This window comes from Rhyacophila brunnea, unplaced genomic scaffold, assembly GCF_057557595.1.
Source record: "Rhyacophila brunnea isolate RB1 unplaced genomic scaffold, BYU_Rbru_1.0 scaffold_3, whole genome shotgun sequence".
Lineage (NCBI taxonomy): Eukaryota > Metazoa > Arthropoda > Insecta > Trichoptera > Rhyacophilidae > Rhyacophila > Rhyacophila brunnea.
This window is the reverse complement of record NW_028232965.1, coordinates 16,600,091-16,623,681: the sequence shown is the minus strand read 5'-3', so window position 1 is coordinate 16,623,681 and position 23,591 is coordinate 16,600,091. Positions and strand designations below refer to the sequence as shown.

Here is a 23,591-nt window from a genome sequence, read left to right as displayed (position 1 = left end):
ACCTATATCTAAAGGTCCTACAGAGTAATCGACGCTGATGGTAATATCATATACATTTTACTGCCATCTTTGTTCTGCTGTTGAACTATTGTATTATATTTTTTTTGAAAATACCTTTTGTGTACTGCAATAGATGTCATAATAATTTTTCATTTACATTATTAAAAATTTTAAACAATCAATAATATTATACATACAATATATTTCATTAAAAAAATATTTGTAATATTTTATTCGGGGGAATAATAATAATTTATGGCATCGAACGGGGTGTGATACACGTATGGCATCTAGCGTAGAAAGCATGAACTAATATTATAAAGTCAACATGACGTGGAAAACAACATGGCGGTCTATATTTGAATAGAATTATTTACATAAGAAAGGTGGTGGATATTATTTTAATAAAAAACAGCGTAAATAAGTTTATTAGACTGTATTATTTTATAATAATAATTATATTGTTCACTAAATCTACTAATGTTTTTTTACTTATATATATAAATGTTTACAAGTTACGCTTTTAACGTGCATGATAAGGTCTTTGATAATCACATCATATGAATAAGAGAATAAATCAATAATCAATATTTGTAAGCAACAATTTCAAATTGACTAATAATATCACATTTTTTTTAAACATAGAAAGAATGACAATTACATTTGTATCACTATGAATAACAATAGGTTAGCCACAAATACAGATAAGTAGAGAGACACAAAACATCATCCTACATAATATGCATTTTTAAATACCTAATATTCATTAAAATGATAAAATTATTATGGGCTATAAAATATCTATGATAAACTTTGGTAATTTCGAAATCATTTTTTCGGAAATCGTTACTCTGTTGAAGGTTTTTCATTGTCTGCAGTTTTCAGCTGATTTATTTCTCCTGGGTCTATTGTTGCCAAATTGCTATTATTTCGCGCCCGTTTAGCTATCCTATTTCTCAGGTTACAGAAAGCCCTGAAAACAGAAATTTCAATATCAAGATACATGCTACATGCTTATTTACTTAGGAGTTTGTAATTAATTGAACGAACGAAGTAGTTTTATGCTTTTTTCTCTTTTATCATCCAACTGCATAAAAGTAAATATTGTTATTATCTACCTACAGTCTACCTGCACTATTTCATCGAGTATTTCAGGGAATGCTAAGTATCCACAGCATGCACTGCATATCACTACAAGATTATATATTTTTATATTCATTTATTTCTAATTACCATTGACACGATTTTCTTAAAAAAACCTCGTTCTCAGGTAGTCATAAAAAGAGTAGTATTAAAATACTCGTTTTCATTTCTGGAAAGTTTTTAGTGTGGTTGATTTGGTATATATTCTTAAAGTACATATTATTAATAATTATTAATAATAATATTATGTAAGTAACATCACTTGTCTTTTCTTACAACACTTTACAAAGTTGTGAGGTTAAGGCATCTATGAAATATTTATAAAAGCTTTTTAAATATTTTCCATCACCTTCAGAATGAAATCATAGAATATGTTGATGCGGATTGAAATTGAAACATTTTTTCTGACTTTTCGATACAACTGTCATAATATGCGTTTGACATATTTGTGATTTTCTCAAAGTATATTATTTGTAATATCTCCACATGTTTTTCTGAATCCGTGAATAGTTACGATTCAATACAATGTTGAGAACCGATGTTAACATACCTACCTATAACTATTTTGATCATGCCTGTTCACTCATCATCACTCAGCATTGATTTTCATATTATGCCACTTCAAGTTAAACTACATACTCACTTAGTATTGACAATTTAATAAATTGGGCAATAATAATTTATGGAATTAGTTGTTTCGGTAAATCTAAACTTGAGTTGAAATCTTGAAAATGTTAAGGTTTTGGATAATCACGGGCAAAAATACTTTGCTATAATGAATCCGCTATACAAAACATGTTGCAGTTAATTTCATTTTTGTAGCGAAATTTTCATATATATTTGACTCAGTCCAACAGATAGGGTTTTCTTCATTTTCAACATATTAAGATTTTACATATATCATTTTCTTATTGAAAAATATCTATTCCGTTTTCAAATAACACAAATTTAAATACTTCTATTTTCTGTAGAAAATTTTGTAGATCTCACCTCAACGTCACGAAATAGATAATTTCGACTAGCGAAAGAACGGAAAATCCAAGGCAGAGTCCAAGCAAACCTCCACAGTTGGCAAGAAAATCTGTTTGACCATATAACTCAGAACGACGAGACGTTATAAACTGGTAATCCTTGTAGTAAACCACAACTCGGGCCATGTTCATACTGAAAAATAAAATAGAAAAACTAAGTATTTAGGATTTATATTGCATTAGCATTAATAGTTATATACATAAAAGTAATAATTGTGGACATTGTGGTACTGTACAACAATGTCATTCTCAGCCAGTAATATCCCTGGTCAAAGTGCCATAAATTCAAAATATACACGCGCAAAGGCTATGTAGAAAAATTTGCCATATTGTATCTAAAATTATGCCATAATATATAACAGTGCTCCGTGTACGTGTGCCGTGGCACACTGGTGTGCCGCGAGACTCGACGAGTCAGAATGAAAATATATTGACGAGCTCTGATAAATTAGAAGAAGTCAAAAATAAAATAGAACTTTCGCAGAAGGAGTTAAGACAACTCTACAAATGTTCCAAATGAACTACCAAACCACCATTGAAAACAAGCAATTAATTTTAGATCCGTCTCAAAAACATTTTAACTTTGCTGCAAAAGAAATTTCATCAGTACTTTCATACAATAAATGCGACAGGATACGAAACCCTTTTGCAACCAATGGCGAAAATTCTATAGAAGCGCTTTTCCTATAAATTCGAGAGGAAATTGTTGAATTGATAAACGACGGGACGCTAAAAAAGTTCGCCGATGTTCCATTGGCTATTTTCTGGATTTCGTTAACAAAAAATATCCTCGGATTTCCGACAAAGCTATCGCAGTTCATCTCCCATTTTCGAGTCAAAAAAAGTCGCCTGCCCTATCAATTTATACTCGACAAATAATTATTCCTAATCCGACAACTAACCATATTTATATAACTAGAATATAACCATACAAAAAATCGCTAAACCTAAAATCAATACCATTAATTTTACCTGGAACACCATTTGAAAAACGCAATTTAGAGTATCACACTGTCTTTAACCTTAGCGATAGGTAGGGGGGCCCGCCAAAGATCTTGGGCTGGGGTCCCCCTTCAGGATGTGGAGTCCATGTTTTGGTGTATAAATTGTTTTACGTGTAGTGTGCCGCGGAATTCTGGAAAGACCTTTGGTGTGCCATGGGTTGGAAAAGGTTGCGGAGCACTGATATATAACATTCTGAATTATAATGTGTTTAAAACAACTGAATCAAGCACAATTTATTTTAAAAAGTATTCAATGGGATGAAAAATTTTACTATCCGTGAAACAATCAAATTGGTTTTTCTACAATTTAATCAATTTAATGTTGTATCTTTTTGACTCTGGCGCCCTATCAAACAAATAATATAATATGTTTGCAGATACGTTTTATTTATTAAGCCATTTGTGTCCGCTTGTTATTGGGACCATCACATATTATTTTTTTCTATACTATATTCAATATTATATCATTTATCCTCTGTGATTGATCCTGTTGGTTGACCTAAATAAATTAATTAAATAAAATGACACTGACCCATCCTATTGATACTTTGAAAGAATACTTTTCGGTGTATATGCAGCTGTGATGATAGATCGGAGTTTTTAAACACCTAAAGAAGAATTTAGGTAATATTTGTATATTTCGTTTTAACTCGTCAATTTTCTACTCTGTAGTAAGTGCCATTCATCGGCAGTAGGCAACCTATGTAATTGAATACAATATATTTCTTATAAAATAAATTTTAAAAGTATTATGTCGGACTTTTGCCGCCCGGGTGTTTGGCACCTCCAATACCACGTTTGTCGTGTCCCTGGTGGAATGTTGAATCTCCCCTGTAGGTTCGGGTCTAGGACGATTTGGCACCGCGAACTGGCCTCCGGCGATTGGCCTCCGGTAATTGGCCGCCGGTACAATCGGACGCCAGCCCAATTGGACGCCGACCCAATTTGACACCGACCCAATTGGCCTCCGGGAGGATTGGACGCCGCACAGTTGAATTAAATGCGTAAAGGAATAGACGTACGTTACGATTTGTTGTAGTAAATAAGCAAGTCAGTTTAATATGATTCTATCTTCTCAATCGCCGGAGGCCAGTTCGCGGTGCCAAATCATCCCATTCCCGTAGGTTCGTAGTGTAAATAATATAGTAAAGTCCAAAATGGAGATTAACCGAGCAAAAATTACTCACTCTGATTCACTAGCATTGTATTCCTTGTAAGCCTTAAACAGTTGAACCCAGTTAAAGTCAGCTTGTGAAGGTTCAACGTCGTAGTTTATCTGTGTGCATCCAGAAAGACAATCGCATTGTGCTGCAACTCTGTCACTCGCTTCACGCATTTCTTTCTCCTCTTTGGTTTCATTAACAGTGCTTTTATAATCGGCTAACCCAGCCTTTACTTCCCATATTATTAGGTCAGCTATTAACCAAAAGGTAATCAATTAAAATAAATACAGTAGTTACATTCAGATGTGTATGTACAGGTGCGGAGGGAATATCAGAAGTCAGAACCCTAGCATAACATACTTAAAATAAATTTAATAGAGTATTATTTGACATATCATAAATTCATAAAACTAAAAGAATAGGTACCTAATTAATTATATAATTTCAAAATAACTCTAAAAACTAGTGGAGTCAAATTTCATGAATTCCAGAATGAGCTATAATTGAAATTTCCTAATTAATATGTCTGTAATTAATAATTGGATGCTAAAAAATCTTACCTTCAGCTTTGATAACACAAGCTCTATTGCCAGATGAACAGATTTCCATATTTGGGTCTCCTACAAATTAATAAATGATCAATTTACCACATAATATAATATAATGAGTAATATGTGTTATAACAAGATGATAGGTAATACGTCTAATTTTTGACGAAACAACAAATTTTTGAAAAGACAATATCAGCAATTTTATTATTTCTATGATAATTACATAATAATTATAAAAGCAACTTACGAGGCATATAGAAGGAAACACATCCACATCTCTGTGCGGTATAATTCGTTAAACATTCCAATGCACAGTTTTTCTGCGTATAATCTTTGTAATATTTCAATCGTCTTTCGGAAGGAAAATAGCATTGCCTCCTGAAAATTTAACTTTTAAGAATAAGAAGAAAAATTTAAAGCACATATGCTGTAAAATTACGTATTTATATTTATAATAAATAAAGACCCCAATCAAACTGTAGCCACGAAGATATACTTTCTATTATGTACCAGATGCGATATCGTTTAAATTTGTTCCTTTAATTATTATTAAAATATGTTCAATTCAATTCAATTCATTTATTTTTTTTAACATATTGTGGACATTACAAATTATAAGTTTAAGACGTTCACAACATGACATTTAGATACAAAGATATATAAATATAACAGTATTACATAAAAAAAAGAGATATATCAGTAGATGAATTAGATAGGTAGAAGGAAGTACACCGGATGAGTTAAGCAGACCCTATTTTAAGATTTTATAAAACAACATCCACCTAAACTCATTCTCACGTAGGTGGAATATATCAACACCCGAAGCAATTTCGTTGAACATAGTTATCACTCTCCCAATTGGCATTACCAGTGGCAGGTTGGTTGTGCACCTTGGGAGAATAAACAACTGGTGGTCTCTATTTCTAAGATAGTTATCAGGGACACACAGGTCAACACTGCCCAGAATGGCAGAGTTCTCATTTATACCTTGTATAAGTCGAAAAAAATACGTAGCTAAATAAAGATTTCTTCTAAATTGCAGACTGCAGTATGTAAGCATGCCTAAGAGAAAGTCAGTTGGATAAAGCCACGGATAGTATCCATACAACCTCAAGTAAAGGAGTCTCAAGAATTTCTTCTCCAAAAAGAGTTTCAAGTCATCAGCGAACAACAAAAACATAGCATTTTTTATTACCAATGCTATGTCATTTATAAAAATCGTGAACAACAACGGCCCTAAGTTTGAGCCCTGGGGGACACCAGAAAATGTGTAAAAGGTCTGTGACTGATAAAGGCCGTACGATACGTATTGTTGACGGTTCCTAAAATAACTCCCGAATAGTTTCAAAAATCGATCCGACAATCCAATAAGTTGGAGTTTTTCCATCAGGATGTCATGATCGACCTTGTCAAATGCTTTCGAGAAGTCATTGTAAGAACAGTCAACCTGGTGGCCTCTATCCAGTGCCGATGACACATAATCGGTAAATACCATCAGGTTAGTTTCCGTTGATCGGCCTGCTCTAAATCCATGCTGTTCATTTATTATGAATGAATATTTTCACACACCTCGTCGGTTCGTAGTCTCGTAGTCCATCCGAAGTGGTCATCATATTTGGTTTAATAACCAACGTTGTCTCTTGACTGAATGGAAGCCTTACTGAATGCTGAGCCATTCTATGTATTTCAGATGGCGAATGCAGTAAAAGCTGAAAGAGAATAATTCAGTGTTATTCGAAGTCTATGATGGGTTTGTACTAATATTTACTTGAATTTTCTTTACCAACCTTAAATCCTTGTACTGGTCCACGACACATGTAATCAATATCTTTATTATATGCCCTTAGTAAGACTACGAGCCCTGCTTGCAGTCCGTACCCCTAATAAGATAACATGATCAAGATTTAGGTATGTAATTATTGTAAAATGAATATTTTAAAACCTACTGTACAGTAACTGTGACACAATATACCAATCGTTTGACATTGAAATTTAAAGAATATTTTAATAATGTTGGTGCTTTTAATATTTTATCAACTCATAGAATTCCATGTAATAATTCATTATATAGATATTACATGCGTTGGTAACGATGTGACAACTGATATATTAAATCGACTTAAACATCAAATTTGTACAGTTTAATTTAATTATTATAAGGTTAACTTGTTTATAAATAATTTTCATCATAATAATGTGTTGAGAATATCCTACACACATAACGGCATAAAACCCGTTTAAATAAAATTAAGTAGGTATTATGTATTTTCTATTTTGATTAATACAACATCTTTCCACCAAAAATTGAGTGAAAAATTTTCGACCAAAAAATCACCATTTTAATAAAATTCTTGAATGATATAATATTAAATAAAACTATACTTGCACAACTTTTATTGAAGGAAATATTCATGATTGTACGAGTATCATGGAGTAACTTTCGAAACAATTATGTTTAATTGTGAAACATATTATAAAATATTACCGATCCCCTCTCAGGATACGTGTCGAGTGGAAGATTCTTTGGATAACCACCATCCAGAGACCAGCCGTCCGTTTTTTTGCCATGGTGGAAATAGTCATAGTCCTTATGCATCCTGTTGGATATTGACAAAATATATTATTGTAAATATATATTATAAAACGTTATATCCAACGCATATAATATTGAAATAAATATTTTATTTTGTTCCGAAATTCCGATTTCCGTTAATTATTGTTCATTACCAAAAACTGCTAAAAACAGTCGAATTTTCTATCGTGGACTTTTGTCAATGGATCACCTGTATCGGTATGAGGCATTATGGTATCTATATATTGTAGATATAATGATAATATACCTGACAAGTATGCCCTTTTTTTTGATCTACAGAGCCTACCGCTTTCCAAAAGTCACCCTTCACCAGTGATATCCGCTGACGTAAAAAACTAACAAAATGGTCAGTAAATTACCATTTAAAATGTACCTAATACAGTTTGATAATATTAATATAAATCTTACATGTCTTTCCGATATAGTTCGTCTGCTTCCAACACATTGAATGAAAAGCATAGTCCGTCATCTGTCAAAACAGGACTAAAGAGTTCGCTGCAATTTTTGATTACTGTTTTCCATTTACAAAGCCAAATCATTTCATCAAATTGCGGAGCTGCCTGAAATGTCGTAAATCAATTATTGATATAATATAATATAATACAATAACCAATTTTATAATTTTCTACTTGTTTTGAATTAAAAAAACAGCATAGAATAGATATTAAAATATTCATTTTACTCTGATCTACCGATTAAGTTAGCTACAAGTCAATCTCGCATTTTTTTCAACAGATGTGCATTCAGAAAAAAGACGCCCATGTGTTTTCAAATTTCTACAAGCTCTAATGCAGGTCTGGGCAAACTTTTTGGATGAATGGCCACATTAGGAATATAAAATGAACGGCGAACCGCAAGTAATATACTATTTCTAAATACACCTACATTATTTATTATCCTGAAAAAGGAATTTCAACATAAAAAAAATAAACGAATCTCTAATAGCCAACAATTTAATGAGAAGAATGTTTTACATTTTTCAAATTTTTTTTAAATTTCAGGCGTTAATTTTGTAGTTGAGATTCTTAAAACTGCTTGTAAATGTTCATCGGTGATCCTTGGCCGTAGAGTTTTTATTGATATTCATAATTGATATTCACATAATATTATGTAGGCTGATTAAAAAATAACCAATATTTTTGGAGTTGTTCGAGTTCAGATTTCTCTCGGCGGTGCAATTCACATATGCTCGAATTTTATTTTTAAAAAGGATTTAAAATGTAGAAAAAGTGAACTTTTTCAGAAATTATTACCTATTAAACGATTAAAGCTCGCAGGCCCCACATAAATACTTGGCGGGCCGCAATTTTCCCAGGCCTGCTCTAATGAAACTTGAAAAATTCAATACCGATGAATTTTTTTTTTCCAATAATTGTGTGTTAACATAAAATTGTTCATCATGATAAAACCAAGGTTATAAATACCTACACCATTACGAATGGTATGAAAAGTTTATACTTTATACCTATATACTTTTTGAAATATAGGTATATATAAATATATTGTATTTCAGCTGCTGACCCCGGTTGATGATAGCGATGATAAAATAAGATAAAACTAAAAAACAAAATTAATTATAATTTATATCTCAGAAATAACAAACATAATAATAATATTTGAATTTAAATTCTTAAGTTGTGGTAGAATTGAGATACATGTCACGTCACTGTCACGGCGATAAATTTAGTCTATGGTTTCGACATTTTGCAAAATATTTTGAACGATCACCATCTGTAGGTAATTCAATTATAAAAAGTGCCAACTCTAATGTATTAGTAGGTATTTTGAAAAATTATTAATTATTCATGCTAATTTTAATTAATTTTAACAGTTTCTACCTGTGCGTACATTAAAATTACTTTAGATAATTACATAGATAATATTTTGGACAGAACCCAACCTGCAGACCATAGATTATAGACAATATTCTTATAGAAAATACATAGTCCCAACCACTAAAAACAAAAAACGTAATTTTGAAATGATTTGAAAAAATGTAGACATCTAGAAAACGATAAAAACGTTCAAAACGTTATGCAGGTGTCGATGCAGTGCGGTTCAACGTGAGGTTGTTTGTTGTTGTTTTAGTGATTTCGGAAGATTGAATGATAGTGTTATTTTTAAGGTTCAAAATGTGCTACGGGATGGGAGCATCAGTCTGATAACAGTGATAACATTTTAACCACCAAGAAAAACGACTTTACACACTTTTTTCCCGTAGCGGCAGCTTACTGTGACGTCACGTGATAGTCCGCGACATGCACCATAATATATTTCGCGCTTAATGGTTTTATAATGATATGTTTGATGGAATTTGAATGAATTTCAGTGAACCAGGCTTCGTCTTAAACGTCGTCTTCTTATTCGTCTTATGACCGTGTTAAATAATATAATTTGAATTTTTAAAAAAAAGTGTCGATGGTTTTGCCTACCAATATACCCCCTGCCGCCAACTTTTTATTGAACATTTCAAATGTCGAAAAAATATTGTTTATTTGTTGCATAGCAACTGATATAACAAACCAACATTTTCCAAGGGGAACCAAAGAATGCTCTAATCTAATGATCAATATGCAACATCTACGAATAAACTAATATGGTTTGTACTAGGAAACACAACATTTGTGTACTTACTGATTTTATAATATCGATTGCGGACTGATTCGTTGTCTTGTCGCCGCCCTGATGAATATGAGGATCACATACCAATGATATGGCTTCGAATGTTTGACGTCTGAAATTTTAAATGTTGCAGTTAAAAAAAATATCTGGAAAACATAGTAATAGGTACTTGCGGATATGTAAATAAGACAATATTATACCTGCAGTAATACTAATATACTAGGGCCGTCATATAGAAAGAAACATAGAAACACTATTCTGTACACGTGCATGGAATAACTTACACCAATAGTGTGTATTTTAAACTATCGCGATAATAACTGTGTACACGTAAAAGTGCTGACTGTCTCGCCAATCTCATTCTTCAAGAGTAAGCGAGACGCGATGTTGTGATTTTATGGTACTATTTGACAGGTCGTGAAAATCGATTAACCTCAAAACGAGTCTCTGCGCGGTAGGTTCGCTACTATCGTTCTACTGCGCAGACGCAGATATTGCACGGTCCAATTGTCGTGTGAAAATTCAGAAGCTTCTGAACTTTTTTGATTCATGCATGCAATCTTGCAATTAGTACGATAATACGTGTTTACACGTGCATCTCTTATTATGGCCGCGATAATACGTTACTGTCAGGACTCAGCAGTAAATCCATGCAGTGTAAACGGGGTATACCGCTAATTTGATTTTCATGACACCATCAAAAAATGGTAAAATACAAATTATTTAGGTAAATGGCCTATTAGTTGTTCTTATTCTTCGTCAGGACCTCATGACCCGGATGAATTGACTGTCAAACAGACTTCTCAAGGGGTTCGCCCTTTTCCTCTCGGTATTCTACGACACGTGGCCACTTGAAGACCCTTGGAACTAATAAACTGGTATAAACTATCAGGGGCATCCAATTTTTGCTTTAATATACCGATGCAGTACGTGTAAAAGACATAAATGTTCACTAACGATCCTCATAATAATTATGACTATTAGGCCACGCGCATTCGATAGCAACTTGTGAATGCGATAGCTCCCAATAACACGTTGGTGAACACTTTTATTTGTACCAGCAGGCCAGGTGTTTATAGCTGGACTCATGTAAAATGTGGAGTGTCTGGGTATGAAGAATGTACCCGGAAAAGTGCGTTATTCCGCGGTTGAAGTGACAAGAATATTTGTTAACCATGCCCCTCCCCCTTCCTCCGCATTAAAATGGATAAAAAAATATTATGGATAATGCTTCAAAACGGACGCCCCCAAAGGATTTTTCTAGGTATGCGCCTGCTAAAAATCAATAACTTTATATTCAGAGTGGTTTTAAAGAAAATGTAAATATATTGTAGGTACAGATACTAAATTTAACGAATTGCCATACAATATTACACACATTGTGCCAATGTAGGTGCTCATGTAGTACCTATTACGTATTCACATAAAACTTATTTTGAGAAAACGTAGTCATAAAAACATTTTTTTTATAATAGAACGGCTTTAAATTTAGAGGTCATATGTGATTGAAATAATTATATAGCATTGAAAATAATAAAATAGCCGATAAATCAGTTAGCCATTGTTTTTTAGTTTTTTCCCAGATCACCTTTATCTTAACTATTAAGAAGTTGTAGTGTTTTTCTATATTTAGGTAGGTAACTAGTCAGTAATAAATTTTATGAATGCTTAATTGTTTTATTAATTCTGTGCGTCAAATCATCTTTTAATAGGAAATTATATAAAAATCATCTTTCATTTATTTTGACTGCAAACATCTGCGAAGGGTCGCTCACACGCTGTTATAAAATGCGGTATCCTGCGGCAGCTTGCGGATAGATCACCGCAAGATACCGCAGTTTTCTGAAAGATTGCGGTGCATGTGGGCCAACTCAATGGAGATGTATAGATGATAAATTAAGAGGATACCTACTACAGTAATAGGTACAGGGGCGGATTTTCACTTGAAAATTCTATGGGTTTTGAGAACCCAAAAAAAATCTATTTAATGTTGTTTATAATAAAATTTTTGGGAGTAGATTCCTCGAAGACAAAAAGTATGAGTTCTTGTGGAGATGCGTATTGGCATAATAAAAGAATCGTATGCGTCAGCCAGAGAGGGGTTCCTCGAGATTCCATAAAATGATTTAAGGATTCCGCAAAATAAAAAAGTTGGGAACCTAGAATTTCTCTTTTAAAAAACAATTTAACTTTGTCACGGAAAAATTCTTGCTGACGCACTTGTACAACACTTATGTTGACATTATAAACAATTTTACAACATAAATAACATATTTTCACCAAAATGTAGCTTACGCCCTTTTGACTTAGCAAATTGGAATTAACTAATAAATTATTATATTTGTATTATCTGTATAAGGTTTTCTTCAAAGTATTTGAATTCGTGTTACTAAGGATCAAGATTGGTATTCGATAAATTATATGATATAAAATGGTTATAAAGACAAAAAACTCACTCCTCATCTGTGAGGCTCTTATTTAGGTTTTTGTAGTAGAGATCGGTGAAGTTATGTACCCTTTGGCGAGCTTTTGTTTCGGCGCATATAGTTATCGCTGGAAATGGAATCTGAAAATATAAGAAAAACTTTTGTAAAAACAAACAAAATCATGCGTAGAGGGGTCTAGGACGATTTGGCACCGGGACAATTGGACGCCACGCAATTCGAAATTAAATAGACGTTATGTACTTATAGGTACTTTTAAAAAGATTATTTAATATTCATATTCATATTTATATTTAAATTATTATTTATTATGATTTAATAGTTGGTGAGAATTTAAATATGCACACGTAAATAATGATTTAATCGTGCATATGTTTAAGTTCCAACGAAAAAAGAGTTTTTTATTTTATAAAAAGCCTTTGGCATGGTAATTCTCAATCCGCAATAAAAAAAACATTATGTTAAGAGTAAGATGAATTAAAACTACTAAGTAGTAGATAGAAACTGATTAAAATTCCTCGTCTACGTTCTGTTTACGTATCCATGACAGTGCGGCGTCCAATTGTCCTGGAGTCCAGTTGTCCCATTCCCTGCGTAGAGTATTTATTACTCATTGAAGTTTCACAATAATGACATCAGATTTAACTCATATTTAAGATTATGATATATATTTTTGCAATTACAAGATGTCGTCAAGTTTAGTGAAGGCAATATCATGTAGAATTATTTTGCCGGATATGTATGCGAACATTAATTTGAATCATCACCATTTAACGCAAATAAAATATGTACGGTGTTATAAATTGTAACAGACCAATTATCCATTGGACAAAAACTCCCCGCCAGTAACCCCCCACGGTCATTAATTACACGTATATTAAAATAATCGCAGACAATTGACTCCCCCCATTTGAAATGTCATTAGAATATTTAATAAGTAAATAGAATGAGAAACTTTTCTGACTGAGTATAATTTTAAATAATAACATTAAACTAAGTACATTTTCTGTTGAAGATTTAAATATTTCTTCTCTATAAATGGGCACACAAGATGTAAGTATAATTTTAATTTTATATCCATATTTTTTGACGTTAGATATATTTATGGAGTTTTTATTTTTGTATGGGGGTTTTTTCCGGGGGGGGGGGGTTATTTGTCCTAGAATTATTATAAATACCAATTTTTGTTTGAAACGTTTGAGATCTGCTTCTGTAATTTTTGTATAATATGATTTTTGTTCTGAATTTGTCATAACTAACTCATCGTCAATTATTGTGACATGAGTTTAGTTTTTGCTAATCATATCAGTATTGAGCTATATTATGTTATATCATCTTATATGGATATCAAATCATTTTATATGGGTATCGTGAGTATTTTGCAAAAAGGGACAAAGTCATTTTATACGATTTTTGAGATTTTTTGACAAAGTAAGTCATTGTGTCTCAAAAAATCAAAATTAGCACTTTGATCAAGTCAGTCTATGAACATCTGTTACATGAGCTGGTACAGTTATTAAAAAAAGACAGACGTGGTTGTCATGAGCCAACTAATAAAAAAATTTCTAGCCTTATACCATTTAGTCATTCCCGCGTACAGCCCATTTTAATTGGTTGACGGGTCTTATAGATAGATAGTATACATATCTACATATTATGTAGTTTATATCTAGAGCGCAAGTCAAAGATAAATTATCAATAACCTTCGCCGACGTAGAATTGGTTGATCGGATTTAACGATCAATAAATTTAATTTATGTAGTTTTTATAATAAATAGTAAATACACCAATACACATATCTGGGGGTGAATCTGCTCAGCTTGGTACCATTATCACGTAAAGTAAATGAAAAAAATCTCATTAGTGAAATTAAGTGGTAAGTAAACGAAGGTGCAGGTTATATCATCGGGATGTCAACAAGACATTATTTGGAAAAAAAGATGAGAGTAGACGGTAACACATGTTTTTGGAAAACTTGCCTTAGTCCAATTATGTATAACACATAGGATCAAGGACAAAGTATATAACGCTATATCTAAATGTGTATTTCAAAACCTGGAAATGAAATCACTTAAGAAAACTCTAAGAGACCAAATAAGAAATTCATAAATACAAAAAAAATGTGAAGACGAAGACGAAGACGTGGTCATACGGAAAAGTTAAGGAAGATTTTTTTAAATGAGCACGTGGAAAAGGGGGGCAAAACTAGAATTCCACCCATCGTAATTTAGTAACGTACATAAGATTATCTGGCCGCCATCCCCACGGCAGATTTTATAAAAAAATGGAAGAACAGCTGTAACGTAACTTCGTAAAAGTCTGAATAAAACAAACCTCATAATGTATGATGAAAAGCAGAATAAGAATATTTTGTACGAAAATAAAAGACTATTTTTTTTTAATTCGTTCCGGAAAATTTGTGCCCGCTAAAAAAATATCTTCAGATTATTTAAATTTTAAATATTGCACTCTTAAGCTAGAAACAAATTACCATCACGGCACGTGAGGTGAACTCATAAATTTTTGCTGGAACTACCCAATTCATTAAAATCACGTGACTTGAAAATGTGTAAATTTGCATGAAATAAAACAAAAATCGATCACGCGTAAATTTGGTGTTCCAGTATGAAACTCGTGAGCGGTATGATGCGACTTCAGTGTGGTTCTGATGGCTATGGGACAACTGGACGCTAGGACAATTGGACGCCGCACTGTCGTAGACACGTATACAAAACGTAGACGAGGAATTTTAATCAGTTTCTATCTACTACTTGGTAGTTTTAATTCATTTTACTCTTAAACATAATGTTTTTTCAATTGCGGATTGAAAATTACCATGCCAAAGGCTTTATATAAATAAAAAACCCTTTTTTCGTTGGAACTTAAACATACGCACGATTAAATCATTACTTACGAGTGCATATTTAAATTCTCAACAACTATTAAATCATAATATAATAATTTTAATATAAATAATAATATTAAATATTTTTTTAAAGTACCTATAAGTACCTAACGTCTATTTATTTTCGAATTGCGTGGCGTCCAGTTGTCCCGGTGCCAAATCGTCCTAGACCCAGCTCTAATACATTTAAATAGATTTTTTCCCCGTGGTGCGAGCTTCCGGAAAGCTTGTGTATGCTCACGTCAATCCTATGTAACTGGGTCCCGATTCTATAACGACCGCAGCTTTTACAGAAAAGCTCATATTTTTATTGCGGAGAGACGCCAAACATTCTTACTATGTAATGGCGGAATTGAATCAACAATTCGACCTACCTGCCATACTGGTGTGGATGTCTCGGAAAAGCTGACAATGACCGGACTTTGCTGCCACTTTGTCCAAACTTTGAACATCAGATGTCCACATGCGGCCACGCTGAGCGTGAACATGATAAACCACCATATTCTGAAAAATAATAAGCACAAATATTTTATTAAACCAACCCAATTATGAATACTGATCTAGCCGTGTAAAAAGATCTCGATCGGTAATATGTAAAGGTAATACGTTGAAGAAAATAACGTGTAGAAAAACAGTTCCAACAGTCTATCACAGGAAGGGGGTGGAGAGGAACTATATATTTTATTGTATTTAGATTTTTAACTCAATTGAGCTTTACGTAGCAATTAAACATTCATGCGATGATACAGCTTAAGCGTTGGAGAAAACTTTGTCCTAATTTTTTAAGAAACAAACTGTTTCAAATTTTTATACTTCATAACATCTACCGCGCATCCACCAATCCCCTACAGGTGGATACAATATAAATTAATAATAGAATAGCGTGAAATTATAAATGGTTATAAAACGTTCTAGTAATAAATTTATCCTATTAATATTGCACCTGTAGATAAGTGCTTTTATCATAATTATTTTTAGCTAAGTACTCCGTAGGGAATAAACAATGATAATAAATTGTACTATTGCCGTTTTTTGAATTTATTAAAAATAGAGTTTGCGCAAATGTCCCTAATAATAATAACATTCATACTTTTTAACTATATTGCTACGTTTTTTTTTAATTTTAGTATGTATGACTCCAATAGATAGATGTCAAATACAATCTATGTAAAATAATTACAAGATAAAAATAACTTTTTATATACAACGTTTTTAAATTTTCTGTTGAATTATTATGCTCTAATATGCTCAAACTTGTACTTGCTATGAAGTAAATAAAAAACAAACAAACAAACAGATATAGAATATTGAAATGTCAATCTGATTTCTATAGTAACGCACGTATATATTAATAATTTAGTTGCTAGGACCACCCACTTAGCAACCAATAATAGTGGATTGGATTACGGATTTCATCCGAAATAACTTTTCATACAAAACAGAATTAACTGAAAATGAATTTAATTCTACGAGTACTTAAAAATGCATTGGCACCGTGTTCTGATATATTCTAAAAGTTTCAAATGTCTAGCTAGTCGGGAAGTTAGTTAAAAATCGATTGCGAGATTTGTACCTGACAAATAAGAATACGACCTTATAAAAACGTTGTAATTAGAATAAAACACAATATGCAGTAGTTATTCCGCGTGGTTCAGAATCTGATACGAAACATAGATACGTAAATAGGTACTTTATAGTATATTTTTGTTATTTGGTAAACATTTTTAATATACAAATATGTTAAAATTAAGGAACCGTGAAGTTATACAATGTATTATATAATATTAAAAATATTTTTCATTGTCATTCTGATAAAAATAAATTTACAATGACGTCATGGATTACGTAATATAAGTAGTATTAATTAAAATAAAACACGATATAATGAACTTATTCTAGATCATTTTAATACTAACCAGGAACAAGTGTCCTTCATGTATGTAATATATTTTGTGTTATTTTAATGAATACAATAATATTATCTTTTAAACAAAAAATATTTTAACTAAGCTCGTCGATTGAATATTTATTTGTTATAATTATATTTTATAATAATAAATTCATAATTTTACAAATTGGGGTTTTAATCGATGGTTAATTATAATGTCACTCAATCATCAATCATCCGTATGTCAATTATTACTGACGCTAAGAAGACCCCTTTTCAGATCACCCAATCAAAGGTGATTTTGTCGTGCATATAGTCAATATAACTAACAATTATAAAGTGTGTTGCTAAGAACCATTATTACAAATGACACCAAATTTTTCAATGAAGTTTTTCATTCAATTAAAAACAGAAACAACTTAAAGACTAAGAATATTTTATGTGGAACAACGTAAAGATAGTAAGAAAAATTACCTTTGATGTTTCGGTCCTTCTGTAACCTTTTTTACAAAATCCATGTTGATAACGCTGTTTTCTGTATGTTCTGCTAATTTTTTATAGTCTGTACCTTTCAATTATAATGTTTTTAACATATTAGTTTTAAAAAAATGAATTATTTATTTTTACATGTTTTTACTATTATTTAAGTGTATATTTTTATAATCCTTTGATATATACTTAATATTAATAATAACCCACAAAACAAGCAATACGTTTTTTTATTTAAGTTATTTTAAATAAACTGTTCCCTAAAAATAACGATTTATATTATAAATTGTAACGTCATTCAATTTTCAAGTATAAAAAATATAATATAATTAAATATCTGTATGTAAGTATATATATTTCAGATTTTTTAATTTTAGACACACATACCTAATATAAACGATCGTTAACAATAACTGATTAATTTTATTTATTTACTGCACTTCTAATTTACTGACTTCCGATCACGTCACATAATAAAACTGATATGATAATAATTTTACTAATGTGGAAAATAACGGAAATTCTCACGATTTAGCGCGGAGTTAGTTTTTTACTTTATGTTTATTTATATTCATAAAAGGTCAAAGTAAATATTCAAAGATTTGTACCACACGTTAAGTTTTAGTGAGAGATATGAACCATTAGGGACTGAAATTGGCGAGACATTTGGGCACACTGAAATCCAGAGTTGTTAAGAAACATGCAGTTTTATCTTAATTTACAATTTAATTGGCGAAGAGATGTTGTTTCTTGTAGTAATTAATAAAACATGACGTTATAACGCTTTGAATATATACCGCTTTTAATTTCGGTGGATCCATGATTTTGTTTGTTGTAATAGTCGTAACAAAAGTTATTATTTTTTTTTCAGTTGGTACTGTTTTCTGAATTCAGAAAATTGGTATAAATGGTGAAATTTAAATTATCGATTCGTATAATAGTTTGTATAATATTTCGATTTACTAATTACGTAAATCACTGTAATGGTAGTATTTAGTATAATTTCTTCATGGAAATTTAATGAAATAAATTAACATAAATTATTTGTAGTACATAATAATATAGGTACTTAATTTGAATTTATAATATAATATAATTTATAATATTATATACGACTAGGATAAGATTTATCCGTTTCAAGACACGGTTGATAATTTTCATTTTCGCAGACGAAATTAGTCCTGATTCGGTAGGGATTGTGATCGAGAAATCTCGTCTGGTGAATTTTCGAGAAATAATCAGAAAAGTCAATCTGAAATCTCGACAAATGTGGAAAAAGTGGAAAAAGGGAAAAAACGATGCCAACTGCAATTTGAATTAATAAAAGACGTCGGTAAAGAGTCCTAAAAAAGCTCCCAACGAAATTTGTTAAATAACCTGGTATAAAAATCGGCATGGAGAGTCGAAATGAAAATATTTTTTTCGAGAATTCTCGAGATTCTCGAGTTCTCGACCAAACAAAAACTCTTGCATTCTTGAATTCTCTAATCTCGTTATTAATTAGATTATGTGAATTAAGGTTTATGCATTCTTATGTAGCTTTATTATTTTATTTTATTTTTTACAATAAATCAATAAATATTTAGGTATCTTTATTATTTAAACCAACTATATGATATTGTTGTTAAAAAATTAAGTGTGTCTAGGAAGTGACAATGCTGTACCGATATCGGCATATAACACACAATTTAAAAATGTTAGCCTTGTGAGTCTTGTATATGGATTGATTATATTAAAATTAGCAAGTAGTGCAACGTCACCAAATGTAAAATTTCGAGAATTATTCTCGATACCGTCTAGGAATCAAAATTAGCAATGTTACTTATTTCCTTGATTTAAAAAGTGCCTATTCGATATTTGTTTTGAAATTAGTTGTACGTAACTACATAAAGTTGACAGGGCAGGTATTACGTCATTTAATAGAGTTTTACAGAATTTAATTCACGTCATGTTGATTGGTAGTTGGATAAAACAAATAACTCTACTCATTTATGTAGTGCAATTAACAACATAACAAACACCTTATTTATATTATTATTAATGAATAATGACAGATAAAAGCGGAATGTAAGAAGTATGAATTATTATTATTAATTATCAAATCATAATATATAACAAGATTCGTAGGTCAAGTTTAATTATAAGAAAATTATTTCTAGAAATTGCATCACCAAGATCTGCGATTCCCAAACTTATTTAATTTATATAAAATAATATCCAACATAATTTATTAACACAATGATTTTATCACCGGGGGCGGATTTAACTATTTATGGTCTTGTTCTTCCTTGGGGCAAATGCAACTACGCCACTGGTGAAAGAAAACAAAACTTAACTTAACACAACGCTCGCTCCCTTTCTGCCATGTTTTGGGAGCTTCAATCTACACGCATTTAGTTTTAAGTTTAGAAAAATAGTTCGCGTTCTCTAATTTCTTTCTGAAGATGGGTTCATAGCCCGAAACAACTGTACATATAAATAACTCTTTCTTCTTCTTTCGACCATGTCCGATCCTAATATGATCATATGGGCCTCCATAGAGTAGAGGTTTGTATTGACAGATTTTGTTTTTAACCTATTAGGTCCATACCCTGACACACACAAATTGAAAAACAATATGAGTACTTGCCAGACCCAGGATTCGAACCTGGGACCCACGGCGTTATAGTCCAACGTTTAAGCCGCGCGGCCACCGTGGGCTCAGTAATAACTCAGCTATCTTTAATTGTGCTAACCTTACTGTCTATTTACGATGGAAATGCATTGTATTAATAATTTTAATAAAACACGTCATGTTTTTGTACTAAATCCACTTTTTTATACAATACATACCTATAATATAAAAAAAACTGTATTCAGTACCTACAAAGAATTGTGTTTAAGTAAAATTATTATTTCAGCTACCTACCTATCGTAGAATAATTATTAACAAAATACTGTTTTAGAACCATTTAATTTTACCACACAACGCCAGTTCAATTAACTGACCATCTTGCGAACATTAAACGAAGATAAACTTTCACAGTGCTTTTATTAGTCGTGAATAGTGTTGTATACTTAAGTACAAAGAGGGGTTAATTGCAGATTTTTATAAGCTTTTGCGAAATTTCGCGGAGCCCTGGCGCCATTGTTCTATTAACGGATGCAAGACGCGAATAATAAAAGAGTCCTCGTAAACGAAGCAGCTCGTATACATCTGGGCCTGCTAATAGAAATTTAATTCTTCCGTTTCACCAAATAAATACATAAAGTTGAAAATGAACTCTATCTAAATTGCAATATCGCTATAATATATTTACAACGCTGTTGTTATACTCTACTAACGTTCGCAGATTTATGGTTGAATATTACCACATTTAACATAACATAAATTTGCATGTACCTCATTGAAAAATTAACTCAATACAATAAGCTTGATCGTTGCAGTAGAAATCAAAATACAATATTTCTTAAATGCAAACGATTCACAACTAGAATCATGAAGAATTTCTGCTGGGACACTCCCAGTACAATATTGTAGAACGATTCTCATTCATCACACCCTGGTATACGCCCGAAATGATATGGCGACTCGTAATGAACGGCGGAATCACCAGGTTACCATGATTGAGGGAAAGCATGTAGATGATTATTGCAAATTTGTGTTCATGTTTTGAGCTATTTATTCTGCTAAACAAAAACAGATTTCCAATAGTGGCTTGATTTGGAGGAGCGCTGATGAGTAGGTATTAAAAGGCCAATAGTTAAAATTTGTCGTAATTAGTATGTCACCTCGTAGCATAGTGGATAATGCGTGGACTGGGGCGTAAACCCAAGAGATGCAGGTTCGATTCCTGGCGGGTGTCTTACTTTTTTCAAAAAGATATTTTCTATTGGTGTAGTATATGTTCTCAGAAGTGTTTTTCAAAATTATGTATTATATATTAATTCAATAATTAAAATGTTAGGTACATTCTTAAAAAGAAATAGTTAATAAAATTATATATCAGCATTACAGACGTCCACTTAACTAAAACCATGACTGTTTGAGTGTAGATTTCGTGAAAATTATCTAATTATCAGTACGTATATGGTGTATATGTAAATTTAAAGATTTTTGGTGCATTAATTGTATGTTTAAGATGGCCGAAAATAAATCATAAAATAGGTAAGTATGTACCTAATGAAACTAAAAATGAAAGGGGTGACATTCTAAGTCTGCTAAGGCGGTATTTTGCCAAGGGACATCACTACCAATTAGATCCAAACAAGATCAGCATGTCGGTGCCGCAGTTTGCGTGAATTTGCAGCGCCGTTTGTTTTGTCCACTTTTTGTGTGAAAGTGTGTGTCCTGGTCGTGCCCCCCACATCCTGAAGCAGACCCTCAGGCTTTGGCGGGCCCCTTACTTATCCCCAAGGTTGGAAGTGTGACGCACTACATTAAAGTTTTTTTAAATGGTGTTTTAGGTCAAATTAAGGGTACCTATTAAGTATATTAGCGGTTTTTTTCTACTTTTAATACATCTACTTACTTTAGTCATGGAGTTATCGAGTGTCGACACACAATAATCAAAAATTACTTCGCACAATCATATAATTTAAAATGTTAACTACTCTATGACGACGTCTTCTTGGCTACGTGTTAAAACTGTGAACTAACATGCTCCTTCCATTTTGAACCCCCCTTATATTATAAACTAACAAACTCCTCCCATTTAGTCGACAACAGCGCCTTCCTTCACGTAGCCAAGAAGATGTTGTCGTACAATAATGGACATGAATAATAATAGAGACGCAAGCGACTTTTTTTAAACTATTAAAACAAATTTGTGATGGGTGTTTATCTCACTTAAGTATCTGGTCAACCCTCCATGCCGGGCCCCTCCAGAGCCCGGGCCCCTAGGCTAGAGCCCTATCAGCCCACCTCTGTGGGGACCGTGGTCTTGGTATATTAAGACTATAAGTCAATACCCGACACAAACTCGCGGAACCCTGGTTGGTAATCCTGAACTAGCTAGATAATCTAATTAATATGGTGACATTGTATAAAGTTACTTTGAACAACACTGGTTGTTATTAAATATTTTGTAATATTATTAATATTATCAACTATGTACACATATCTTGATACGTAGGTACATATAACAGTACTTAGGTACATCGTTATTACTCTGCAGTGTTTCCCAAACTCTCGAAATCTGTGTACCCCTTCTATAATTTTCGTAAAACTGAGTACCCCTCGTCAAAAAAAATTGAAGACTATATGAAGTTGGAAAAGGCAAGATGTATTTCAGGACTTTCTCTGTTAAAACTGCATGTTGCATTTGCAACCAGAATTATGTTAAACTACACTTCTTATATTTATTTTTCAAGAATCCGTCTGAAGCTAATTCCAACAATTTATTGCTCTTCTTCCGCATGCAATAAACCTTCTAGCACGGATGTTGTATTGATGTTGTATGCTTGTTGCACTAGGCGCAACCAAAGGCCGGTGCAGCGCGTACCCCCACCAAACTCGTCCTGGGGTCCGCGTACCACAATTTGGGAAACACTGTTCTAAGGAGATGAACACATTATTATTATGATGTTATAAAGCTCGATACTGTTATTATTAGAGCGTGATATAACACGATATTAATAAATAAATGACTTCATGAAATTTATGAAGTTAATTACGTTGAAATCGATTGAAAAAATTGAACGCATAACTTTGTAACGATAAGATTGCGGTGAGCTTAGTAAATTTGGCACGCTAAAATTATACCCACCGGGTACCGAA

At 32.1% G+C, this 23,591-nt stretch overlaps 1 protein-coding gene across 2 annotated transcripts; it reads right to left on the bottom strand.

Moving 5' to 3' along the window:
* Positions 1-330: 330 nt before the first annotated feature.
* Positions 331-18,510, bottom strand: LOC147067969 (pickpocket protein 28-like). Of its 2 annotated transcripts, XM_085952730.1 has the most exons (14): positions 18,221-18,510; positions 17,819-17,912; positions 15,831-15,960; positions 12,564-12,673; positions 10,120-10,219; positions 7,894-8,045; positions 7,378-7,489; positions 6,680-6,772; positions 6,462-6,601; positions 5,140-5,270; positions 4,902-4,961; positions 4,366-4,594; positions 2,134-2,307; positions 331-973 (listed from the first exon to the last, which is right to left on the bottom strand). In XM_085952730.1, exons 2-14 carry the CDS (start codon positions 17,860-17,862, stop codon positions 847-849), a joined length of 1,602 nt encoding a protein of 533 aa, XP_085808856.1. In that variant the 5' UTR covers positions 17,863-17,912; positions 18,221-18,510; the 3' UTR covers positions 331-846. The 2 variants fall into 2 exon arrangements, with proteins under 2 accessions (XP_085808856.1, XP_085808854.1); XM_085952728.1 differs by lacking the exon at positions 18,221-18,510 and having other exon boundaries at positions 17,819-17,998.
* Positions 18,511-23,591: the final 5,081 nt, after the last annotated feature.